Source organism: Maniola jurtina, chromosome 11, assembly GCF_905333055.1.
Source record: "Maniola jurtina chromosome 11, ilManJurt1.1, whole genome shotgun sequence".
NCBI lineage: Eukaryota > Metazoa > Arthropoda > Insecta > Lepidoptera > Nymphalidae > Maniola > Maniola jurtina.
Genome location: NC_060039.1, coordinates 4,246,961 through 4,270,130, shown reverse-complemented (window position 1 = coordinate 4,270,130; position 23,170 = coordinate 4,246,961). Strand labels below are relative to the sequence as shown.

Below are 23,170 nucleotides of genomic sequence, written 5' to 3'. Positions count from 1 at the left end.
ATACCTATAATATTATGAAAGGGCTTTACCTGTACATTCTAAAAAATTATACCTATTGGTTTTTGATTTATTTTGATTTACGGAACCCTCGTTGCGTGAGTCTGACTCGCACTTGGCCGGTTTTTAGGGTACTTTTAGTGGTTAGGAATTATAATTATAAATGAAAAAAAAAATGTTATTGTACTAATTAATTGTTATAATTTCTAAATGAATTGACAATGTAATATTATCTTACAGTAATTAGTCAAATTGATACTAATCTCGCGTGGAATTTTACTTTGGATATGGTTGATATCAAAAAGTCTTTAGGGTATAAGCAAACTATGGAATATTTGTTGCGAATTGCAGAAATTGTCTAAGGGGCCACCTGCAGTTGTTCTTTGGTGTTTTATTATTTAGTTTGCCCAATTAATACAAAAGAAATTAATTTTTCATTTTGAAAATACTTGAGTATATATTAATTAAGCTAGGAAATTTAATTCCAACCCTAACACAGTAGATAGACGGGTAAGTACGAATTCATCTTGCACCCACTGGTGGGAGAAGCGGTGGGTGCACGGGTAGCTCCCCGAAAATCGTAGTAAATTAAGAGTTTCAGTTTTTTCTGTTTCAAGTGTAGGTACCTTGTTTAAATTAGGTACCTACTGTAAATAAGCCTACTTACGTTAATTGAAGAATCGGATAAAGGTTTTGTGCAAACGCCGTCTGCAAATGTGCACCGAGCCTTAGTTGAAAAAAAATCAGGGTTGGCATCGCTTTAAACCAATGTTTAAAAATGTTTTAAGCTTGTTTTTCATTTAAGAAAACCGGTCAAGTGCGAGTCTGTCTCGCACACAAAGTGTTCCGTACCTAACATTTTTATGTAGAATATTGAAAGTTAATGACGGAAAGCGCCACATTATGAAATGTAGTAAACTAATTATCGTTTTGTTTTTGTAATGTAACCACAAATACACGGATTTGGATGTTTTCCTTTGCTTGTGTTATGAGACCTACCTTCCTGTCCCTGATTCTACAAACAGACAAACAGACAGCAAAGTGATCCTACAAGGGTTCCTTTTTTCTTTTGAGATACGGAGTTCTAAAAATTATAATTATAACTAGATCCTATAAGGGTTCCTTTTTGGTTTTGAGGTACAGAACCCTAACTAATAAAAACTAAAAAAAAAATGTTTTGATGTTTTCCCAACCCTGCGGAAAAGAACTGAAGGAGTTGGAAAAACAGACGATATTATTATGAATCAAAACGCTTACCTACATTATGAATGGGTGTCTGCATTTAATTTTGATCATACCTGTACAGGTAGGTATATTATATATTATATATTTATTTTCATGTACCAAAATTGTAGTTACAAAGTTAAGATAAATTAAGCTATGTACAAAGGAAATGCTTATCTCTAAACAGAGATTTCTTCCAGCTTCCCCGTGCAGGTTGTGAGTAAGGTGCATAAATACGTGGAATAGGTCCCATGGTACTAGATTTATAAAATGGTTAATACAAGTGCTACACAATAATATTTACACAAATATCTTCCAATAAATACCAAAATAAAATACATACAATAATAATATAATAATAAATAGTTATGCATAATATAATAAAATACGAATAAATATAATATATATATAATATATAAATACTCTATTGTAATGATAGGTAATACTGCTTCACTCTGTATTTGAATGAATGTACTGAGCGGCAATTCTCTCTAATATTCTCAGGAAGTGAGTTCCAAAGATGGGTGGCTAGTACGGTGAAAGATTTGCTGTAGAAGACTGTGTTACAATGGGGAGTGACGAGAGGATTTTTTGAGACACAAGACCGCATAGGCCTAGCAGGAGGGAGCGAGAATTGAAATCGCTCTCGCAGATAACCAGGGGAAGAGGTATTGAGAACATTGTATAGAACAGTCAAAATATGCAAATTGTGACGAAAGCGAATAGGGAGCCATTTAAGCTGACGACGGTAGTCGGAAATGTGGTCGAATTTGCGCAGTCCGTATATAAACCGTATGCACAGATTCTGAAGCCGATCGAGTTTGTCAAGTAGCTCTTCAGTGGCGTCTAAGTAGCACACATCAGCATAGTCGAGAATTGGAAGCAACAGAGAATGTGTTAGCATGATTTTGGTACGTAGCGGAAGAAAACTCTGCAGTCTCTTCAAGGAATGGATCGAATAATGCAAACGTTTACTAAGCTGATTTATATGTGCTGCCCAAGCGAGGTTGCCATCCATAGTCAACCCTAGGTTTTTTGCTGTGAATGTGTAAGCAACGGGTGTGCCATCATAAGAAACCAAAGGCAAATCATTGAAGTTAATACGATTTCTTAGCGGCCTACTTCCAATAATCATAACCTGAGATTTATTAGGGTTAACTAATAAACCAAAAGAGTCAGCCCAATTTTTGATGGCAACTAGATCTGCGTTCAAAGCAGTTATCTCTGTATCCAAGTCTGACAATGATGCATGCCTATAGAGCTGCAGATCGTCTGCATATAGGTGGTAGTTAGAAGTAAGAATTTTGGTGATTTCATTGATGAAAATTGAGAAGAGAAGAGGGGATAGTACACCGCCTTGAGGTACACCAGCAGATAGGCAAGCCCAGTCAGAGTTAGCCTCTTCAGAGTGCACCCTCTGCAGGCGACCATGAAGATAGGAGTGAAACCAGTCAATCGCAGAGGAGGATATGTTAAGAGAACGAAGGATACCAAGAAGGATATCAAAGTCAACTGAGTTAAATGCGTTACTAAAATCCAACAAGGCGATAATAGTCACTTGTTTGTTATCCATTGCATAACGAATGTCATCAGTGACTTTGACTAACGCTGTAACGGTGCTGTGCGAGGGTCGAAAACCTGATTGGAGGGGACTCAGCAGATTGTTCTTAAAGAGATACGTTGATAATTGTTTAAAAACAGCATTTTCAATAATCTTTGATAGGATAGGTAAAATCGAAATAGGACGAAACTGTGAGAGGGAATTAGGATTAGCAATTTTCGGTAGGGGAATAACATGGGCCTTTTTCCAGTCTGTGGGAAAGATCTTATGAGCCAGGGAGAAGTTTAATATGTGAGTAATAATAGGCACCAAAAGATCTAAAACGAGGAATATCATGTCACGGCTCAAGCCATCACTACCGACAGCTTTAGTTGAAATGGAAAGGATGTATTTCTTGACATCCTCCTCCGCAATTTCTTGGAAACAGAAAGTTTCGCACATAGGTGGGGTAATGTTTGTCAACTTTTGAAGAGTTACAATTTTCTTAGAGTCAGAAACTAGAACAGGAGGGGAGGAAAAATATGTGTTTAGTGCATTTATATCAACAGAGTCTACTAACGTACTATGAAATTTGCCCACACCTAGGGATTTAAGAAATCTCCATTTTTCGGATGTAGAAGCGTTATCTATCGAGGAATGGATATAGCGGCGCTTGGCATCCCTACACATCCTATTGCAGAGATTACGCAATTTCTTATAGGCTGCCACATTTACGTCAGTCGGGGATTTTTTACATTTAGTCTTGGCCTTGTTACGTTTACACATTAGCTTCTTAATTGAGTCGGTCAGCCAAGGTGCTGGTAAATGCCTAATCCTGACAGGCCTCAGTGGAGCATGAGTATTATATAAGTTAATGAGAAGAGTTGTGAAAAGATTTACTTTATTATCAATATCCAGTGCATTATAAACACAGGTCCAGTCAATTTCCGACGCATCTTTCCTTAAACACTCAATATTAATATTTTTGAAATTACGTTGCAAAATAACCTTATGCTTACGTTTTGGCGAGCGCACTTTATAGCGAAGATATAAAAGATCGTGGTAGGAGAAGGGAGCAGTGAGCTGACCATGCAAAAGAACGTTTTGAGGACACGAAGTAATTATCAAGTCTAGAAGAGAGGGAACAAAACTCGGGGCGAAGTGGGTTTCTGAAAGAGGAAGGATAGTCATATTAATGGAAGACACTAACGATTTTAATTTTTGCGATCTACTATCGTTTTTTAATAGGCACGTGTTAAAGTCACCCATTATAATAACGTCGGAATAGGAAGGTGTAAGTTTCTCAAGAAGTTGTTCAAAAGTGTCAAAGTAGTTGATAGTAGATGAAGGACTATATACAACACCAATAAGAAATTTAGAGTGGTGAGTACTGATTTCAAGGAAAAGATGTTCTAGACTACCTGAGTAGGCGGAAGGTGACTGACTAATAATTTTGAATGATAAGTTGTTCCGAATGTAGATACACACACCGCCTCCACCTTTGTCTGTCCGATCATTACGGATAAGAGTAAAACCTGGTAGTCTGTAAAGTTCCGAAGAGAGAGAAGGTTTGAGCCAGGACTCAGAAACGAGAATACAATCGACTAGGACGCCACTAAAAGATGCCAAAAGATCAGCATAATGTGCCGGAATGCTTTGTGCATTAATATGCACAACATTAAGGTAGCGAGAGTCATCAGAAAATATATTATTGAGTTTGCGTTCAAGAGAGATGCTGCAGTCAGAGGAGAAATCACTACACACACTTTGAAATTCATCAGAGGAAGAGCATGAAAAGAATTCATCATCACAATGTATTGGTAATATATCAGACATAATAGAGTACTTTATGAAAATAAACTATAAACTTAAAATAAAAATATAAAAAATAAATAAATTATAATAATAAAATACTTGTATATATATATATGTATATAATAATAATACCAAATTCACGAGTCTACTAATATACATTTATACCCGCTAGCATCATAGGAGGAACCGTTTACAACCTAATTATTCATACATTATATAAAACAAAACCAATAATTAAAGCATAAAAGAAAGCACATCAACAACTAACTTAAATTAAACTAAGTAGACAATAACAAGCTGAACCTTAGAACTACATATTTACAATGATAAATCGTTAATTGTCTATATATACTACAGGACAAGCACATTAGATAGGTACCTACTTTACTATACCAGTATAAATACTGGCAGAACGGAATATCTAAATATACAAAGGTGTTATTGTTATATTGTTGGGTTATATTTAATTACGAATAACAATAAGTAATATTCCAATATTCCATTCTTGAACACTTCCAATAAAAACATGAACGAACCAGTACCATTGGACTCGACAAACGTCGTAGGTCCATGTCATAGAACTGTTAATAACTACTAATTGTCGGCTCCAGTGCTACCGTATCCATGCCTGTGAATAAGATTCAAGGTTCGCATAGACAAAAACGACTGTACCTCGAGACATTTGTCAAGTTCACATCATGAAGCATGTCACTGTCGTCTTCTGTCAATGTCAATTAGCTAATTTTCGACTTTGACTGACTTAGACACAAGTTTGACACACGAATGGGTACCTACCGTACGCAATTACGCATAATATAGTAACGTTTGTAAACAAGTATTATAACAGAGAATGGATTATACACAAATGTGAGGGTGTAGGTACCTCGATGCTAAACTGTATAACTAACTGAGTAGGTAGGTATGTCTACGAGAAGTGATGCAAAACAACAGCGCACAAGAAACTAGCGGCCGAATGAAAAACGTGTACCTGATTAGTAGCTATTAGTTTACTTCTTAGTGATTCTTTTGGCCCTCGAGGGTGCATTAAAGGATGGTTTATTCACATTAGAAGTCGGCTTGGCAGTAGGAGCGGCCGCTGAAGGCGTGGCTTCTTCGTCAGCGCGTGCCTGGCTAATGGAATTTACTTCCGAAATGGTTGTGACGCGGTAACGCTTGTTGGCCTGACCCGCAATAATAATAAGACCATCTCTCGTCCAGCACTTCGAAATCCCAAACTTCTGCCTCGCTGCCATGAAAGCGTCGTGCCTGTCTTTTGTCAGAAATTCCGACAGTGTTATGCCAGTATTCTTGAGTGAAGTCTTTGCAAACCACACCTGATTCCTCATTGACAAATCATGGAACTTAAGGAGTATGGCCCGGGGCTTGTCGCTCTTAGGCTGACCGATCCGTTGGCAACGAGTGAGGCAGTCTTCCTGGAAGGCCGACAGCTTGAGATGATCAGACAGAGATGTGCTTACCGTGGCCGCTAGATTGCTGTCATCGCTCTCGGGGATGCCATGTACTAATAGCATCTTTTTTCTGCTCCGCATCTCAAGTTGATCCATTTGCTTGGCTAGGACTTCCACTTGTTGCTGTAGACCTGAGAGAGCTGACAACACGAAGGTCCGGAAAGCATTAAATTGAGCTGCAATATTTGAGGTGGGGCTCGCAGCTGGAATAGCACCTTGCAAGTTTTTTTGAAACTCAGCCATCTGTGTGTTGAAGTGCTCCGTCAACGCCTGTACTGACTGCTGAATGGCCTCCATTTGGTAACTTTTGTAGTGATTGAGGTTATGGTGATGTGATAAAGTTATTTGGATTATTATGTTGCAATTTATGGATTTGATGAATGGAACACTGCTAGCAAGGTATGACAACACTTAAAACATGTTTAAAACTATACTAAGATAATTTTAAATAAATAAAACAGTATAAGACTCGCAAAACACGTGCGTGCGTTTTCGATGCCTACCCACGAAATCCTACCTATAGGTACAACAAAAGATAATTTTTAATCCGGATAGTATTATAATATTTTTATATAAAATTATTTACCAAGTATTTCCGGCTCAAAATTTTACACAGATTGCAAATTCCCTTATATTTTTCAGCGGCACAGATAATATAATAGCAGAATATAAAACTCCATACAATATCGCGCCGTCGCGTTCGTCGGAATTTAACCACGTTCGCGCTTCGCCATCAGCTACCTTTGTTCTTTTGTCGAACATTGAATTCCCGACGTTGCCCGTATGCAAAAAAGGGCAATTAAACCCATAAATCACTATGTGCGAGCATTTTTCCACCTATTATTCCACCTTTTATGATCCCGAAAAGCTTTGCCCATCCACTGACAGCGCATTTGAAATATGAAAGTTGTTAGGCTGTATATCTCTATCACAGTTATTTAGGTGCAGTGTTTGTTTTTAACAGCGTTGTGTACAGGCCTTAAATCATACTGATAATGCTGGTATAAACAGTACAGATATATTGTTACAGTTGGAACTTTTTGACTTTCCTTTTACTCAGAAATGAACCAGTAAATTAAAGGAAAACTTTGATATCTAAGTAGTAGGTAAGTACCTATACCTACTTATGCAGCTTGGACTTTACAAATATAGAGTCTACTTTGACACACAATAAAACCGACTCATTAGTTTACCCACACCTAGTAGGTAGGTATACTAGTAATTTTTAATATTAGGTTTAATACTAGCTGACGCCCGCGACTTCGTCCGCGTGGATTTAAGTTTTAAAATTCCCGTGAGAAATCCTTGGTTTTCCGGGATAAAATGTAGCCTAAGTAGGTATGTCACTCTCCACCCATGCAAAAAATCACTTCGATCCGTTGCGACGTGATACAATGACAAACTAATAAACCAACAAACCATATACCTAAGTATTATATCCACGTATATCTTCATGGTCGTTGATAGAAATCAATGAACTTTTGAATAAATCCCTAAATTCAGTATCTAAATTCCTTTGATAGATTACCATTATGTAACTGCATAAACATAACCGATAGGAACATTATGACACAGGTAACTGCTATTTGATCCTATTAATCCGAGAGGATTTAGGTACTTCACAGGGTGTTTTAAGAAGTACTCGTAGGTACTTACATTCCGACTCATAGGTATGTTAAATTTTATAAACATTACATCTACTTACTTAAGTACCTACTAGGAACCTACTTACATCGAATTTGTTTATGTATTTATCGATATCGAGTATCGATTCCTGAGTTGTTAAAATTTTTAATGCATTTTTCATTTGAAATCGACGATATGGCTTTATTCAAACTAAATTCCTATACTAAATACCTGCCTCTAAGTTAAAATTTTGACCTCACTGACTCTAGCCACTAGGTATAAATAATAATAGAAGTGTAAATTAAAAATTTATAACACCCCCGACAAGTGAAGGTTACATTAACAAGAAAAGAGCTGATAACTTTAAAACGGCTAAACCGATTTTCTTGAATCATAGCTAAGAACATTCTCGATCAAGCCACCTTTCAAACAAAAAAAAAGCTAAATTAAAATCGGTTCATTACCTACTTTAGTAGCTACGATGCCACAGACAGATATACAGATACACAGACAAACAGATACACACGTCAAACTTATAACACCCTTCTTTTTGGGTCGGGGGATAAAAACCATAATAAAGGTAATAATTTTTACTACAGTATTTTTTCCTTCTTTAAAGGTACACCAAATGCCAAACGCCTAGGCGCAAAACTGTAGTCGCTTCTGCGGCTCATTCACCCCACGTGGAACAAAGGCTTCACCATTCACCTCCGCGTGTACAAGGAGGCGCTGGCGGCTGGCATGGAGCCGCTAAGCGAGAACGGCCTCTGTCTCAGTGAACTAGATCTCCACGGAAGTGGTCATCTACACGAGTCAGTGGCCGCTTCCGTCGGCTCGGCCATATCCAGTCTGATGGCGCCCTTACACCACGAACCGCAGCACACGCCCCTACACCACGCGCCACCGTTGCATCATGAACCACTCGAGAAGCTAAAAAGTAAGTACGTAGAAGTAACTCGTACCTACTCAGTAGATTAAGAAATACACATATCAATATAGCAACAATATTGGTAGTTGCATTTTCGTCTCATTTGTCTCCACGTGTACGAAGAGGCGCTGGCATGGACCCGCTAAGCGAAAACTGCCTCTGCCTCAGTGAACTAACTAGACCTCCATGGAGGTGGACATCTACACGAGTCAGAGATATCCAGTCTGATGGCGCCCTTACACCACGAACCGCAGCACACGCCCCTACACCACGCGCCACCGTTGCATCATGAACCACTCGAGAAGCTAAAAAGTAAGTGCGTAGAAGTAACTCGTACCTACTCAGTAGATTAAGAAATACACATATCAATATATCTACAATATTGGTAGTCGCATTTTCGTCTCATTCGTCACCAAGTGAGACCGGTGACCGTGACTTTCTTTTTTGGCGTCGAGACTCGAGACAGGTTAGCCCGGGATCTAGGGTTCTTTTGGTACTAAGCCAAACGTTACAAAATCTGAAAATCTGTTATGGATCGCATTTCAGGGCATATCAATTTTTAGATCTCCTACTTTAATGCCTTTTTTTGTAGTGCAGCAATACACAAACGTTAGCAACAAACAAAAGTATTATTACTGATAAATTTTACCTAATGGGAAAGTGTGTATTTGTCTTTTTCCAAAAAGGAAAGCGAAAAGTGACGTAGGCTAGATAATTTTTATTCCAGAAAAGGGATCATAGACCCGCGCAAACAGTGTCGCAGGCAAAAGCTAGTAGCAGATAACATCTTGAAGGCGACAAGGATCAATTTAGAACTTTTATTTGCCAAAACATGTCTTCATATTTATTGGGCACCTGAAAGTTGTGAAAACTTTAAAAAGAATGAAACTATTGACGTCAAATTAATTAACTGATATACTAAAATAACGGTTGATATCAAAATAATAATACATAAATAAATTGTATGACTCTTCCTCATAATTTTTTTAGTAAAACAGGAATATTTTGTCGAGATGAAATAATAGAAAAATTGCGTATCATATCAGCAGGACATGAATAAACCGTAATTTTGTATACAATACGAGGTGCCCACATCGCGTCACGGCTGTTTTTCGAGCCCCTTTGATAGACGGTTTTTATTTTATTTTATAATATTCATCTCTATAAATAAAGTCATCGATTTGTAACACGTGCAACCATTCTTGATGATGCGTAACCAATTTTATTTACACTTTTTAGGGTTCCGTACCAAAAAGGAATAACGGAACCTTGTGATCCTATAAGATCACTTTGTTGTCTGTCTGTCTGTCTGTCTGTCCGTCGTGTCTGTCAAGAAACCTATAGGGTACTTCCCGTTGACCTAGAATCATGAAATTTGGCAGGTGGGTAGGTCTTATAGCACAAGTAAAGGAATAAATCTGAAAACCGTGAATTTGCGGTTACATCACAGAAAAAAATAATTAAAATGTGTTTTAATTTTCAAAGTAAGATACCTAACTATAACAAGTGGGATATCTTGTGAAAGGGCTTCACCTGCATATTATAAAACAGATTTTTAATTATTTTTATGCATAATAGTTTTTGATTTATCGTGCAAAATGACGGAAAAAATACCTACATGAGTACGGAACCCTCGGTGCGCGAGTCTGACTCGCACTTGGCCGTTTTTTTAATTTTTATAAATTCAATAATTTGTGCCTATTAGATTTAGGAACATACAAAAGGCGCATGTGACGCGTTCTTAAAGATTGAACGCTTAGTGAAAAGACTAATAGTAGATTTTTACTGTACAAGTGAAAATATTGCACTACGTTACCCGTGCACCTGTTAAACAAATTATCTTCAGTGACGATATTCTCGAGCGGGATGCTGCAAGCGGGTAGAGCAGTCGAGGGGAGGGGGTGATCGAATAGTTTTTACAAACACATCAATATAGGATTACGCGCCCCTGCCGTTTAGTTACGCAATTAGTATCGGGACAGGGGTGTATACAGGAAGGATCGGTGCTCGGCCTACTCACACGAAAGGTTTGTTTTATCTAGCCTCGTAAAGTCCAAGATAAAATATTGCTAGAGTCAAATTTATATTATACAATTAACTAGCCCGCTCCGGCTTTGCTCAGGTCAAATTTCTGAAAATCTTTCTTAATGGGGATCTAAATTTTAAGCGAAACTTACTTTTTAAATCAATTTCCTCTCTTGTGTGTAAGTATACTACTGAAGGTATATGAACAATTTAGTAAGTAGGTACCTACATTGATCTTACAGCTGACCTAAGGCTTATTAAGCTCAGAAGTTATTACGCCACTCATCCAGAGGCATTTTAATAAAGCAGATGTATTGTCCCATAGATAAGTAACCAGAATATTGTCCTATTGTATCGTAAGTATATTAACTTAATCGATACAAAATTAATATAAATTCGTGTAGTGATATAGTGATATACCTACATAATAAAAATATGTAAATACCCGTGCTCGTATGGTAGATAGTTACGTTAAAGCTCAGGTTAGAGTAGATTTAGAAATACTTAACCAATATCAGATAAGTATTTTAAAGTAGTAGATAAATTAATATAAATCTTTTATTTATTGTACAGCATTGTCTTGTTTCTTTTTCAGGCTGTTATCTATAGTAGGTATCGAGCAATTTATTTTATACAAAAAACAGATACAATTTAACACACGTGAAGCTGGCGTAAACGAAATGATTCGCAATCCATCACCGGCGAACAAAAAAGGCAATCATTTAAAGTCAATCCAAATGAATCGACTAAATCGTCCATCTCTTTCATTCATCATAGTTTTTTGTACGAAAACAGTGTAACTATCTCGCTTGCACGATAAAAAACGTCCCTCCGAAACCGGTGGACCATTATATTGCGATGATTAGCCTTGCACTTGCTTTGCCATTGAATTTAAATGGGGGATTAGAATGTATTTTATTTTATTAAAACTCTATTGTGTGTTAGTTCATTAGTCAATTGCTGTCGCCGTTCGGTGATTGTTGAAAAATTGTATTTTTAGTTGTCTATAGAACTGGCTTTTCCTCGCGACTGCATCTACGTGAACGTAGGTTTTTAAAGATCCCTTTGGACTTTCCTTCTTTCTGTCAGTTTTTTTTTTTAGTGCAGTTTGCGATATTGATAAAAGATGCAATTGTTGCTGGTATCTTTTTCTCATATCGATCTTAATATTTTCGCTTCCTATTGTGATTTTTTTTGTTTGGCGTGTTTTCAGTTTTTTGCCACTTTATACGGAAAAAAGTAAATATTTTCAAAGTACTTAAGCACGATAGGCTAGTAGTAGTAGGTAAGTAGATAAGTAGACACATATCTACTTACCTTTTATCTGTGCCATAGACTTTTTCATAAATTAATAAAAAATGTAATCGATTCAACGTATGATATTGGAGCTTCAGCTTACGTCGAAGATTGTTCGCATATCCCGAGATTTTTATAAAATACGCGAAAAACACGTTTCGTGGCTTTAATTTTAAATTGAGCAGATTTTGCGGATTCTTCTAAAGCCTTCGTTGATTTTGTCGGTTTTTTTCACCTTCGAATAACACCCTTTCTTATTAGGTTCGTGGATAAAATGGGAAACTAATTATCTGGCGCACTTACAGGATTCTTCGGCCTTGTCTTTCAGTTTCAATACTTTTAAGGTTTTACGAGTATATGCCTTTAGCGGATTTGCAGATTTGAAGATCAAAAAAAGAATTGTCAGATATTTACTGATTTTAGGAATAAACCTATGTAACATTAGCACAGTAATTTATTGCCATGATTGCGAATATTCAAATAAGATGAATACACCATTAAGTTTTGCATAGGGTACGTACCTAACCTAGTTAAGTACCTACTTAGTGTCCACCCATCACTGCCAATATTATAAATGCGAAAGTGTGTTTGTTGGGTTGTCGTTCAATCGCGCTACAAATTAGGTAAAATGGGCTCCTTTTTATCCGGCAAATCGAAGAGTTCGCACGGTATTTTTAAAAACCTGATTGCACGTGGATGAAGTCGCAGGCAGCAGCTAGTATTTTACAGTGAATATACTTAGCACCTAGCTCTCTGATGACGGGGATTTCACCAGCTTGGTTTTCAAAAAAGATCGTATTAGAATTATTGCTGGTCTGCACTTAAAGATTTAAAGTAGGTAGGTACTTAAAATCTTAAATCAGGGGGAAAGCCAGGCTGATTCATAATATGAGTTACGAGTGAGCGAGCACCCTAATCCGGTACAAATATTTGTCCTGTTAGTTGGTGTCTCTTAGATTATGAACTTTATCTCGACATTCCTAAATCTGACCGGCGCAGATATCGCTAGGGCGTCAGGGGTCTTTCCTTTCAAATTAATGATTGTTTTGTTGCAAGATTCTTTTTAAAGGATTACCTATAGCACGGTAATATTATAATATTACCGTGCCTATAGAGTGGAAGTATTAACTAAATATTACCTTACCTAGAATTACCTACTAAAACATAGGTAGGTAGGTACAAAGACATTTTTTTCTTTACTTGCTCCTTTTACTATCATCTCAAATACACCGTGATTTATCATTGCAAAAACCGTACACAAAAACCCGGTGCCACACTGTCTGCTCCGCCGTTACTATAAAGTTTTTGTGTCACAAAAAAAATGGCGACCCCGGTGACACGAGATGAGAATTTAACACCGGGGTACCGGTGTCGCCCCGCTTTGATGCGTGCGGGACGCATATGTTTTCTTTTTTTTTGCTTTAAAAAAATTAAGGTTAATAATTGGACATTTTTATAGGTTTAGGATACGAGAAATGTGAGGAATGAAATTTTTGGTTGTTTTATTACTTATTATACCTACCTGCTTACTTAAAAATAATTATTATTATTTATAATATAAATATCTGAAGGGTTTGAATTGAAATTTTAAAAGTACCTACCAGAAGAGAAGAAAGTGGAAGGAAAGCTAGAGCAGAAAACATGGTTTTAAATACGAGCTAGTACCTATACCTACCTATGAATAGATATACCGTGTAATGTTGTAGCCTAGTAGTTAAGACGCTCGCACATACGGAGGTCGGGGGTTTGATCCCGGGGAAGCACTTCTAACTTTTCGGAGTTATGTGAGTTTTAAGTAAATTAAATATCACTTACTTTGGCGATGAAGGAAAACATCGTGAGGAAACCTGCACACCTGAGGATGCTCCATAATGTTCTCAAAGGTGTGACATGTCTGCCAATCCGCACTTGGTGGTAGTGGTAGTTTATGGCCAAACCCCTTCTCATTGTGTGAGGAGACCCATGATCTAGCCGGCAATGGGTTGATCATGATGATGTTGTTTGTCTAACATTACCTACCTTCAGTGCATTACCTAACCAATATCGTGAACAACATCGAAGAAACATAATAGGTATTATGTAACTTTTAAAGTAACAACAAAATCATATCAAATCACATATGATAATGATTTTATAACGAAACAAGCGGTACTTAGAGATATGTACTTACTCAGATTTAGAAAAGAAATAACCCGTAGAAGTAGAGCCGTGAAAGATTGGAATGTCGAGATAATTTGTGTGGTAAATTTTTTTATAATTAATATATTACTCTAATGTGTTTTTAAGTAAATATTTTGTAATAGATAGGTATCTACTTGGATTTTATTGTTCCAAATTAATAAAAATATGATGCCCAACCGATGTGTTGTTACAAGAATTTCACGCTTGTGATGTCGCCGCAGCAAAAAAACCGTCTCCATCAATGTCAATATTTTCAAAATTCACGAGCTTTCCGCGGAGGGCGTGACTGCATTTTCTGTGCAACAGATGTCGTGGCATCGAACGTACGTGTAAAAAACCCCGAAGGAGGCGTGGTGGCAATAAATTTTGTCAAAATACGCGCTTGACATGAACGCTTCCCATCTCTAGCCCTATTAGAATAACAGAACAAATCGTTTTAATTTGTTAACAGCCGTTCCGAATGGGTGTCACATGTCTACGAGGTAGGCCTATAAATTGCTTAGTCGCGCCTTCACTAATTGCCGATGACAAAGTTTAATAGCTCGAGCACATGTTTATCGGTGTTTCCTTGTTAAAAAAAGCTGGGAATGGCCGAAAAGAATTTTCAGGGTTTCCTAAAAATGTAAAGTCATTCTAAGTAGAGATAACGAGAGAAGATAGTTGTGTCAATCAAAGAAATCGACTTTTCCTTTCCCAATTATTAAACACTAGCTTTTGCCTACAATTTCATTGTGATATAATTTATAGCCTAACGCACTCGGGGATAGTAAACTTCTTATCTTTCAGTGAACGAATTTTCAGAATCCAAACAATTCCGGAGATTACCCCCTAATTCCATACCTTAATAATATTAGTGTAAATTGTTTATTAGGTATACCTAATTTTACAATAAAACTTAAAGTTAGCCCTATCCAATTGCTGTACAAATCATGCCCACGTGGAATATCAAGAAAACTGGCTGCATTTCCGCGCTGGACAGCGATTAATAATATCAATTAATTTAGCCATTAAGGATGTCACAAACAAAAGCATTTATTTCGCGTTTAGCTAGTTACAAATAGCAATTCATTGTAAAAGTCAATAAGAATGCGGAATTGACAGATATCGGCAAACAATAAGTCAACGGTACGAGAAATATTTGTATCGGCATGATTGATTGTGGCCGGCAGATGTCGTTTTAACCCTTGCACTGCTGTGATGCTGGCCATCTGTCGGGATGTTGTGGTCAGGGAGGCATCTTCCGAATTAAAAGAACTGTAGAGGCATAGAAAAATAATGGTGTTTCCTACCAACTACAATCCGTTTATCTTTAAAACAAGAGTGAATATAGGCATCTTCTAGGTAAACGCGTCTCATCTTAGGCCACAACATCACTTTCCATCAGGTGTGATTGCGGTCAAGCGCTTGCTATAAGGAATTAAAAAAAAAAGAGATTTAGTCAAGAATGACACCATCGTAAACCTGACTTTAAAAACTAAGAGTCTGTTCGCACCAGACCTTAAGTTAAAATAAAACGAATCTTTTTAGTTATAGGTTTTTCAGTGTACCTACTAAAAAAATCTTAAGAATGTAAAATGAGCATTTTAATATCACATATATAAATACAAATTTATTTTGGAACTGTTTACGATCATTAAACTTTACCTATTCTGTTTTTTACAAGATTTCAAAAACAAAATCTGACGCAATTCAGAGATTTAAATGAGAAGGCTCTAAAACCACGTGAAAATTTAGCCCGTCTCAAACATTTGAAGTCTATTTAATACTCATGAAAATTTAACGCCGACGTCGCGTTTTATTAGCTCTGACGGTAATATATTTCGAAAACAATGTCCATATCTTTTGTATAATATTACTTTTCTCATTCCAGTTTTATTTGTCGCTATAAAAGGGCACAATAACGATGGTTAAAGAGTAGCTGCGTATTGCACACATAGGATAATAAATCTTTTTATTTTATGACAAATTGTTGTCTGAGCGCTGCTCACCCTCGCCGCAACAAAAGATCTAGAACAAATAGGGACATAATGGGCTGTGATGGCCAAATACGGCACAATGAGAAACACACGTAAACATAAACACAATGATAGCCCTCCTGTGATATTAGTTTGACTGCAATCATATAAAATAGTTCATTGTTGATATTATTTATTGCTAGTGGTCGAATTTCTCATGACCGTAATACCAGTCCATTTATTAAAGTAATGACTTCTCTAAGAACAGGGGTATTTTGAGGGGCACCTAACTTATTATACTACTAGCTGATACCCGCGACTTCGTTCGCGTGGATGAAGGTTTTTTAAAAATCCCGTGGGAACTCTTTGATTTTCCGGGATAAAAAGTAGCCTATGTGCTAATCCAGGGTATAATCTATCTCCATTCTAAATTTCAGCCATATCTGTCCAGTAGTTTTTGCGTGAAGGAGTAACAAACATACACACACACACACACACACACACACACACACACATACAAACTTTCGCCTTTATAATATTAGTGTGATCAGTAGAATTGGCATAGATATTAAATATATGGTGACGTAAATAATTTTAATTTTTAGCCATAAAACTTTATTGATATCCCTTGTGAATTTCCTTAATGGCAGCACAGCATCATATCTAGGTCACTGTTATTATTTCAGCACTAATTACTTACAATTTTTTTGTTAAGCTATGTAACTCTGTATCAAAGGAAATAAATTTAATTACCACAGAGAAACAAAAAATAATTTGAAAAAAAAAAAACAAAAAAAAAATTCCGACTGATTTGGTTTTTTTGATGATTTTATTTTCGTATCATGTCAATATCCCGAAAAGCGAAAAGGCGAGGGCCCTAATGAACCTAATATGTAAAACTGACGAGGCGTTTGTATGGATCACGTTGACGTGTCACGTGATATATTATGATAGCGAACAATAGACGCTTTGAGAGACGCGCCGACGCGGTCTGCGGGACCCGGCGTAATTGCAGGGTTATGACTTTACAATATTACTGTGTATCTGTTTTGCTCGAGCCCTCTTTATAGTGCCTGTAGCTAATGGGTGTTTCAGGCAGGTGGTGACGAAGGCGTACCTATCTCCAAAAAAAGCATCGATAGTTGGTACAAGCAGTAGTGTAAATTGCATCGCTTAAGGTTTGTATCCTTTTAAAGGTTCAATTTTTAGCTTTTTGTGCGTGAAGTCTGTCTGTCTGTCTGTCTGTCTGTCAGCGGGTTGCATCTCGTGAGCCGTAAGAGGTAGAGAGTTGATTTCACAGAATGTGTATTTCTGTTGCCGCCATAACAACAATTATTATAATAAAAGTTTAAGAAAAATGTAAAAGTACATAATCTTGTATGATGTTACGGAACCCTTCATGTACAACGCCGATTCGCACTTTTTGTAAGTAATTATATTTAGATCAGATACCTTTCAGATTAGATAGGTATAATCAATGCTTAAAAGCAATAACTAAGTATCTAAGTAAAATACCTACTTTTTATCCATCGGCACTTACATTTTAATAGTAACCGTAATATTTAGAAATATTATGGTCAGTCTACTCTAACATTAGGTTAATTAGGTACCTATAAAGAGGTAAAGGTTATAAGTTTCGATGTAGGAACTAAGTACTTAACTATGTGTTTCTGAAAATTCTTTCACTGGCTTTCCCCAAATGGGCTTAGATTATGGGCTTCGATGAAGAATTGCTATAAGCTGTAAATTATGTATTTATATGTATTATGTATCGCGGACGCAGTCGCGGGCAAAAGCTAGTACCTACCTATCAAATAGGTACAAGCAAACGCAAAAAAAAAACTACAGTTCGTATTCCTGCCTATTACTTATCTGATGAATGAACTGACATAATCATAGTAATAGTTTATTACAATAGTAGGACTAGGTATAATATTTCACCAGAAGGTGAAACAGTTAATCTATTTTCACCCCCCGATTCGCTGGTGGTATAATATTGTAATCGGCATAAAATCTGTATCACTAATATATTTATGATATTACAGCTCCCACTAATATTTATGCAAATTGAAAATACACAGAATGGCGTCGTTTGTGCCACCCCCTGTCTGGTGCAAAACGACATATGTCAGATTTAAATGATTTCATCTGGTTTTCATGTTTATTCGTAACTGAAAATTGTTTTTTCCTGTTTGTACCAGTCTAGTTAGAGAGTAAGTAGTAGGTATATTCCGTGCTCTGCGTACGTACATTGTAAGTTGTGCGAACAATAATTAAGAAAAGGATCCATAATCAATTCTTGCATTCATAGTCGATACGACTCACTATAATTCAATTTCTTTCCAAGATATGAAAGCATGTGTTTAATTACTTAGTAAGTAGGTACTTGGTTTCCTTGAAAATCATTTAGTGATTTTGAAGTAAATTTTCATATATGTACATATACAGAGGTATACTTACCTACTTATGTTTTAAACTCTTTTTCTTGCCATTTAAAACAATATTAAGTTTTATGGTATAGTAATTTCCAATGTTAGTAAAAGATTTGCTTCAGCAAACCTAAATTATATTTTAAGCGCTGAAACTGAGTATCGAGTTTATCAGCCAAGAGTAGTAAAAGAAAATTAAGTATTTAAGTACTTAAGTAATAAAAAAGTAAACTAAAAGTCCCCAAAAAGGGATTTACGGAGTCAGTTAAAAAGAACAATGATCATTGCTTATGATCGCATAATGGGAACAATCCGACGTATCACTACACCCCATTCGAACTGTCATCGTCGACCGAAGGAAAGTAATTTGTGTCCATATGGGACCAGTGATTACCTCCCGAACACTTTCACCCTCGCGAATACTCTTTCGATGCCTATTCCGCATCCCCAAACTCATTTTCTAAGATCTCTTTAACACTGTATTGGAGGTTTAGGGTTAAATATATTATTTGTTTTGGGGTTATCTTTATAAAGGAAACTGGTATTTACATTGTGATTTTATGTGTTTTCTTTCGATTTTTGATTTTGGTAAGTTAATAGCTACAATTATCTACCATTTTTATTAAAATAAGACTTGACCAGCCCCGGCTTCGTCCAGGACCCAGGTAGACTTTCTAAAAATCCTTTCTTAGTGGAGATCTAAATAACAAAAAAAAATTGGTTGTCTGTAAAGTCGGTTTACTGACGATAGTTGAACGTGACGACAAAGGCCGATTGTGCTTCTTTGTCGCTCGATCCGCGCTCTCGCTTGCACTTCAAGCCTTACATGGAACGCCTCAGAGCGAGGTAACGCCGCATGAGTCATGGTTTTTCGTGCGTGCAGCCGTCTCTATCGAATTATAAGACGTTGTCACGTCAAAAACTCTCAACTTACACTTTTTAAACCCCTTTTTCCTTTAATTCGGACGTTGCAGTCCACTGAATTTATTTCAAAGCAAAACGGCCCAAAAACTATATTTACTGAAATTGAGTCCAAAGCTCGTGATTTTAATCAAAATGGTACAAAGTAGCTTTCATTGAGTTTTTTTATACTTCTACTGTAAAATTTTATTTCAAGCAATTACACCGTTTTGTTCGTCAACTCCTCCATTAAAAAAAAAAAACCAATATTTGACTATCTTGTACTTAAGTATGCACATTTTTCGACTACGCACATTTTCAATCATTTCGATCCTACGATAAAAAGAAAGATCCTGAATCACTCAATGATGACTCATCAATGCCCAGCCCCATACCTTTGGACCAAGAAAGCTGAAATTTTGCACAGAGCTTCCCTTATCATGTAGATAAGGAATAAGGTCAGATTTTTTGAAGTTCCTACTGTAGCGAAGCCGCGAACGTTCGCTAGCATAGAATAAAAAATTATTTAAATGCAGTTTTAAGCTTAATCCAATTATTTTATGCGTATCTCAAAATTTATTTGTTGAAAACGACCTAAATCGCTCTTATTGCCGCTCCCCTAAATTTATTTACCGCAGTTTACAACTACAAATATTTTGTGGGGCATTTTTAGTCTCAGGTGGTCTGTAATTTGCTTGCGGGCTGTGGCGGAAGGGTTGTTCAGTTGATTTATCCTCTAATGTGCGCTCCGGGAACAACTATGACTCCCCAGCGCATCGCGCGGCGTCAACTTCAAGACTAATAATATAATTTACCGCGAATTAAGTTGATATTAATTCACGGAGAAAAAAACCCGGCCAAGTGCGAGTCATACTCGCGCACCGAGGGTTCCGAACCTGGTTATTTTTTCCGACATTTTGCTGAAATATTAAACTTTTGGTTGTATTAAAAGATGGTACGACGGCGTTGTAGGTGACGTCTTTAATTGTTGGAGGCTTATGATCGACTCGTTCTTACGGACTAACACTAATTATAATAAAATCTTATAAGCTTATTGTCTTAAGATATTTCTTAATCTAACCTAAATAATTTTGTATCGCCTTTTGTTCAAATTCAACGCGTAAGCAACCTACATATTACATCTCCCCTGAAAATGTATCCCATTTACCCCTCTTCTTAATGAAAAAAAAAATGTTAGGTGCTACTCTGAATGAGAAGAAAAGCTGATACAATTACAAAAAAATAAATCTAAGTATAATTTAAAAATAAAGTTACACAAGGAAACATTTTTTTTTTAACCGCAGTTTCTTGTTCTCAAGTGTATCGATGGCTCAAGTGCAATTTATCTTATTCCTTATTTCGTATGGGCATACTTTCAATCTATCTTATAAACAGAAAAATTGTTATTGATTACAAGTCATGTCAAGGATTTGTAAATTAGGGAACAATTTACAAAAGTTTCGAAAAATCTCATCACAATAAAATAATCTCAAACTCTCAGAAAAAATCTCAATATATCATCATCGTCGTACCTAGTATGTCTAAGATATCGATTTCAGTTAAAATATTCTTTGACTTATCAAGTCATCATCATAGGTATACACTATACAGGTGTCGTAGCATCTTCGGGTTCCTATTCTATGAACCGTAATAATTATTATTCTTTAACATCTCAGGAATTTATATTACCTGTACAGTCACAATAAATCTCTCATAGTCTTCATCTTCTTTCAAGTTACTTCATCAGATATCACATAATATAAGTAAATACATAAACAAATAAACAAACGCGGCGCGTACTCTCCTAATTAATATTTAACATAACATGCTTTCAAGCATTATTCATAATTCTCATAATCTTCATCAAACTTATTTCTTTCAATAAGTACTTTAATAACATTCAACTTTTCATAAAGATTCTAGGTCTTTCACTAACACCAGCGCGGTAGATAATGATCAAGAGTCTAGACAAACAATATAGTTGAATGAGGAGGTACAAAATATGCGCAAAATATCGCGTATTAATTAATAAATAAATAACAATCACCTTCCTACGTCAATATGTCTCAATCCGAAGTAACTATTTGAATATTATTCAAAATATCAATTATTTTTATATCTAGCACTTCTACAGCCGAAGGGTGATCAAGCCTTGGGTTTGTAGAGTCCTAATTTGTCAAAGTCGGGTAAATCTCTAATCGTCACAACTAGCACGAAACTACTTAAGATCGTATGTGCTTCTTTAGGAAGAAAAATAAAATTTTCCTAATTTTATATTACTTTCCTTGTACTTATGTACAAATTGCATCTCAAGCAAAACCTTTGTCTCATAAAACAATGCAATGATGTTTGGGTACGCGTGTGTCGTTGACCGCGCGATGACACCGTAATAATTCAGTGAATTATTATGTAACTTTGATTTTAAATCTGAATATTTGCAAAATATTCATTATTTATTATAGTATTCTAACGTACGAACTATAATAAAAATCTTACACATTAAGTACGAATTGAACTTATTAATAGATAGTGGAGCAAGTACCTATTAGTTATTAATTATCTTAGTAAATGTGTGCAAAATTAAACTATCTAACGAAGAAAAAAAATTACAGTACCTACTAAGTTTTTATTCTACTTATACCTAATGCCCAATCCTGGCAGGGTCGCCATGAAATATTAAACTTTTGGTTGTATTAAAAGATGGTACGACGGCGTTGTAGGTGACGTCTTTAATTGTTGGAGGCTTATGATCGACTCGTTCTTACGGACTAACACTAATTATAATAAAATCTTATAAGCTTATTGTCTTAAGATATTTCTTAATCTAACCTAAATAATTTTGTATCGCCTTTTGTTCAAATTCAACGCGTAAGCAACCTACATATTACATTGCACGATAAATAAAAAAACTGTTATGCATAAAAATAAATAAAAATCTATAGAATGTATTGTATCTATACTAATAAATAAAATTGGAGTGTCTGTCTGTAATTTCGAAATAACTACCTCATATTAAGCTCATATGGTTATTTGAACGATACCATAACTGAATCACACGTTTTTAAAATTTTTGTCTGTCTGTCTGTCTGTCTGTCTGTCTGTCTGTTTGAAAAGGCTAATCTTTGGAACGGCTGAACCGATTTTGACGGGACTTTCACAGGCAAGTAGAGGATTGACCAGGGCGTAAAATAGGCTACTTTTTTAACCTACTTTTAAAAAGGGAGTTGTGTTTTTCTACCTATGTACACCGAAATCTCCGAGATTTCTGAACCGATTTGCGTCATTTCTTTTTTAATCGATAGAGGAACTTTGCGACATTGTTTCATAAAAAATTTGGAGTCCAACTCCTCAATCCTGATGCTGCAGGGGATCTGACCAATCCACGCGGGCGAAGCTGCGGGCATCAGCTAGTATGTAATAAAAATAAATAGAATGTACTGGTTAAGCCTTTTCATATGATACTCTTTATCGTATACCCGTATGATACCCGTTACCATGCTTTGAAAATTGAAACACATTTTAATTTTTTTGTGATGTAACCACAAATTAACAGTTTTCGGATTTTTCCTTTACTTGTGTTGTAACACCTGCCTACCTGCCTCATATTCTCGGTCAACGGGAAGTACCCTACAGGTTTTCTTGACAGACACGACAAACGGACAGATGGACAGACGAAAAGACGGACAGACGGACAGACAGACAACAAAGTGATCCTATAAGGGTTTCGTTTTCCTTTAAGGTACAGAACCCTAAAAAGAGAACGAAGAGAAGTGTGGAAGACAATG

General features: G+C 36.2%; 2 protein-coding genes across 2 annotated transcripts in view; one reads left to right on the top strand and one right to left on the bottom strand.

The window, feature by feature from the left end:
- Window positions 1-5,381: 5,381 nt before the first annotated feature.
- LOC123869681 lies at window positions 5,382-6,550 on the bottom strand. The gene has a single exon (XM_045912671.1). The coding sequence runs from the start codon at window positions 6,340-6,342 to the stop codon at window positions 5,584-5,586; it is 759 nt and encodes a 252-aa protein (XP_045768627.1). The 5' UTR covers window positions 6,343-6,550; the 3' UTR covers window positions 5,382-5,583.
- A 2,270-nt stretch (window positions 6,551-8,820) lies between these two features.
- The window catches only part of LOC123869675 (pituitary homeobox homolog Ptx1), a 52,232-nt gene continuing 37,882 nt past the window's right edge, over window positions 8,821-23,170 (top strand). Inside the window, exon 1 of the mRNA XM_045912664.1 lies at window positions 8,821-8,911. Coding sequence (XP_045768620.1) covers window positions 8,827-8,911 — 85 coding nt within the window. The 5' untranslated portion in view covers window positions 8,821-8,826. The remainder of the gene's footprint in view (window positions 8,912-23,170) is intronic.

What these genes read in the sequence shown, in the direction of transcription:
- LOC123869681 (XM_045912671.1), bottom strand. Translation starts at nt 6,342, where the DNA reads ATGGAGGCCATTCAGCAGTCAGTACAGGCGTTGACGGAGCACTTCAAC.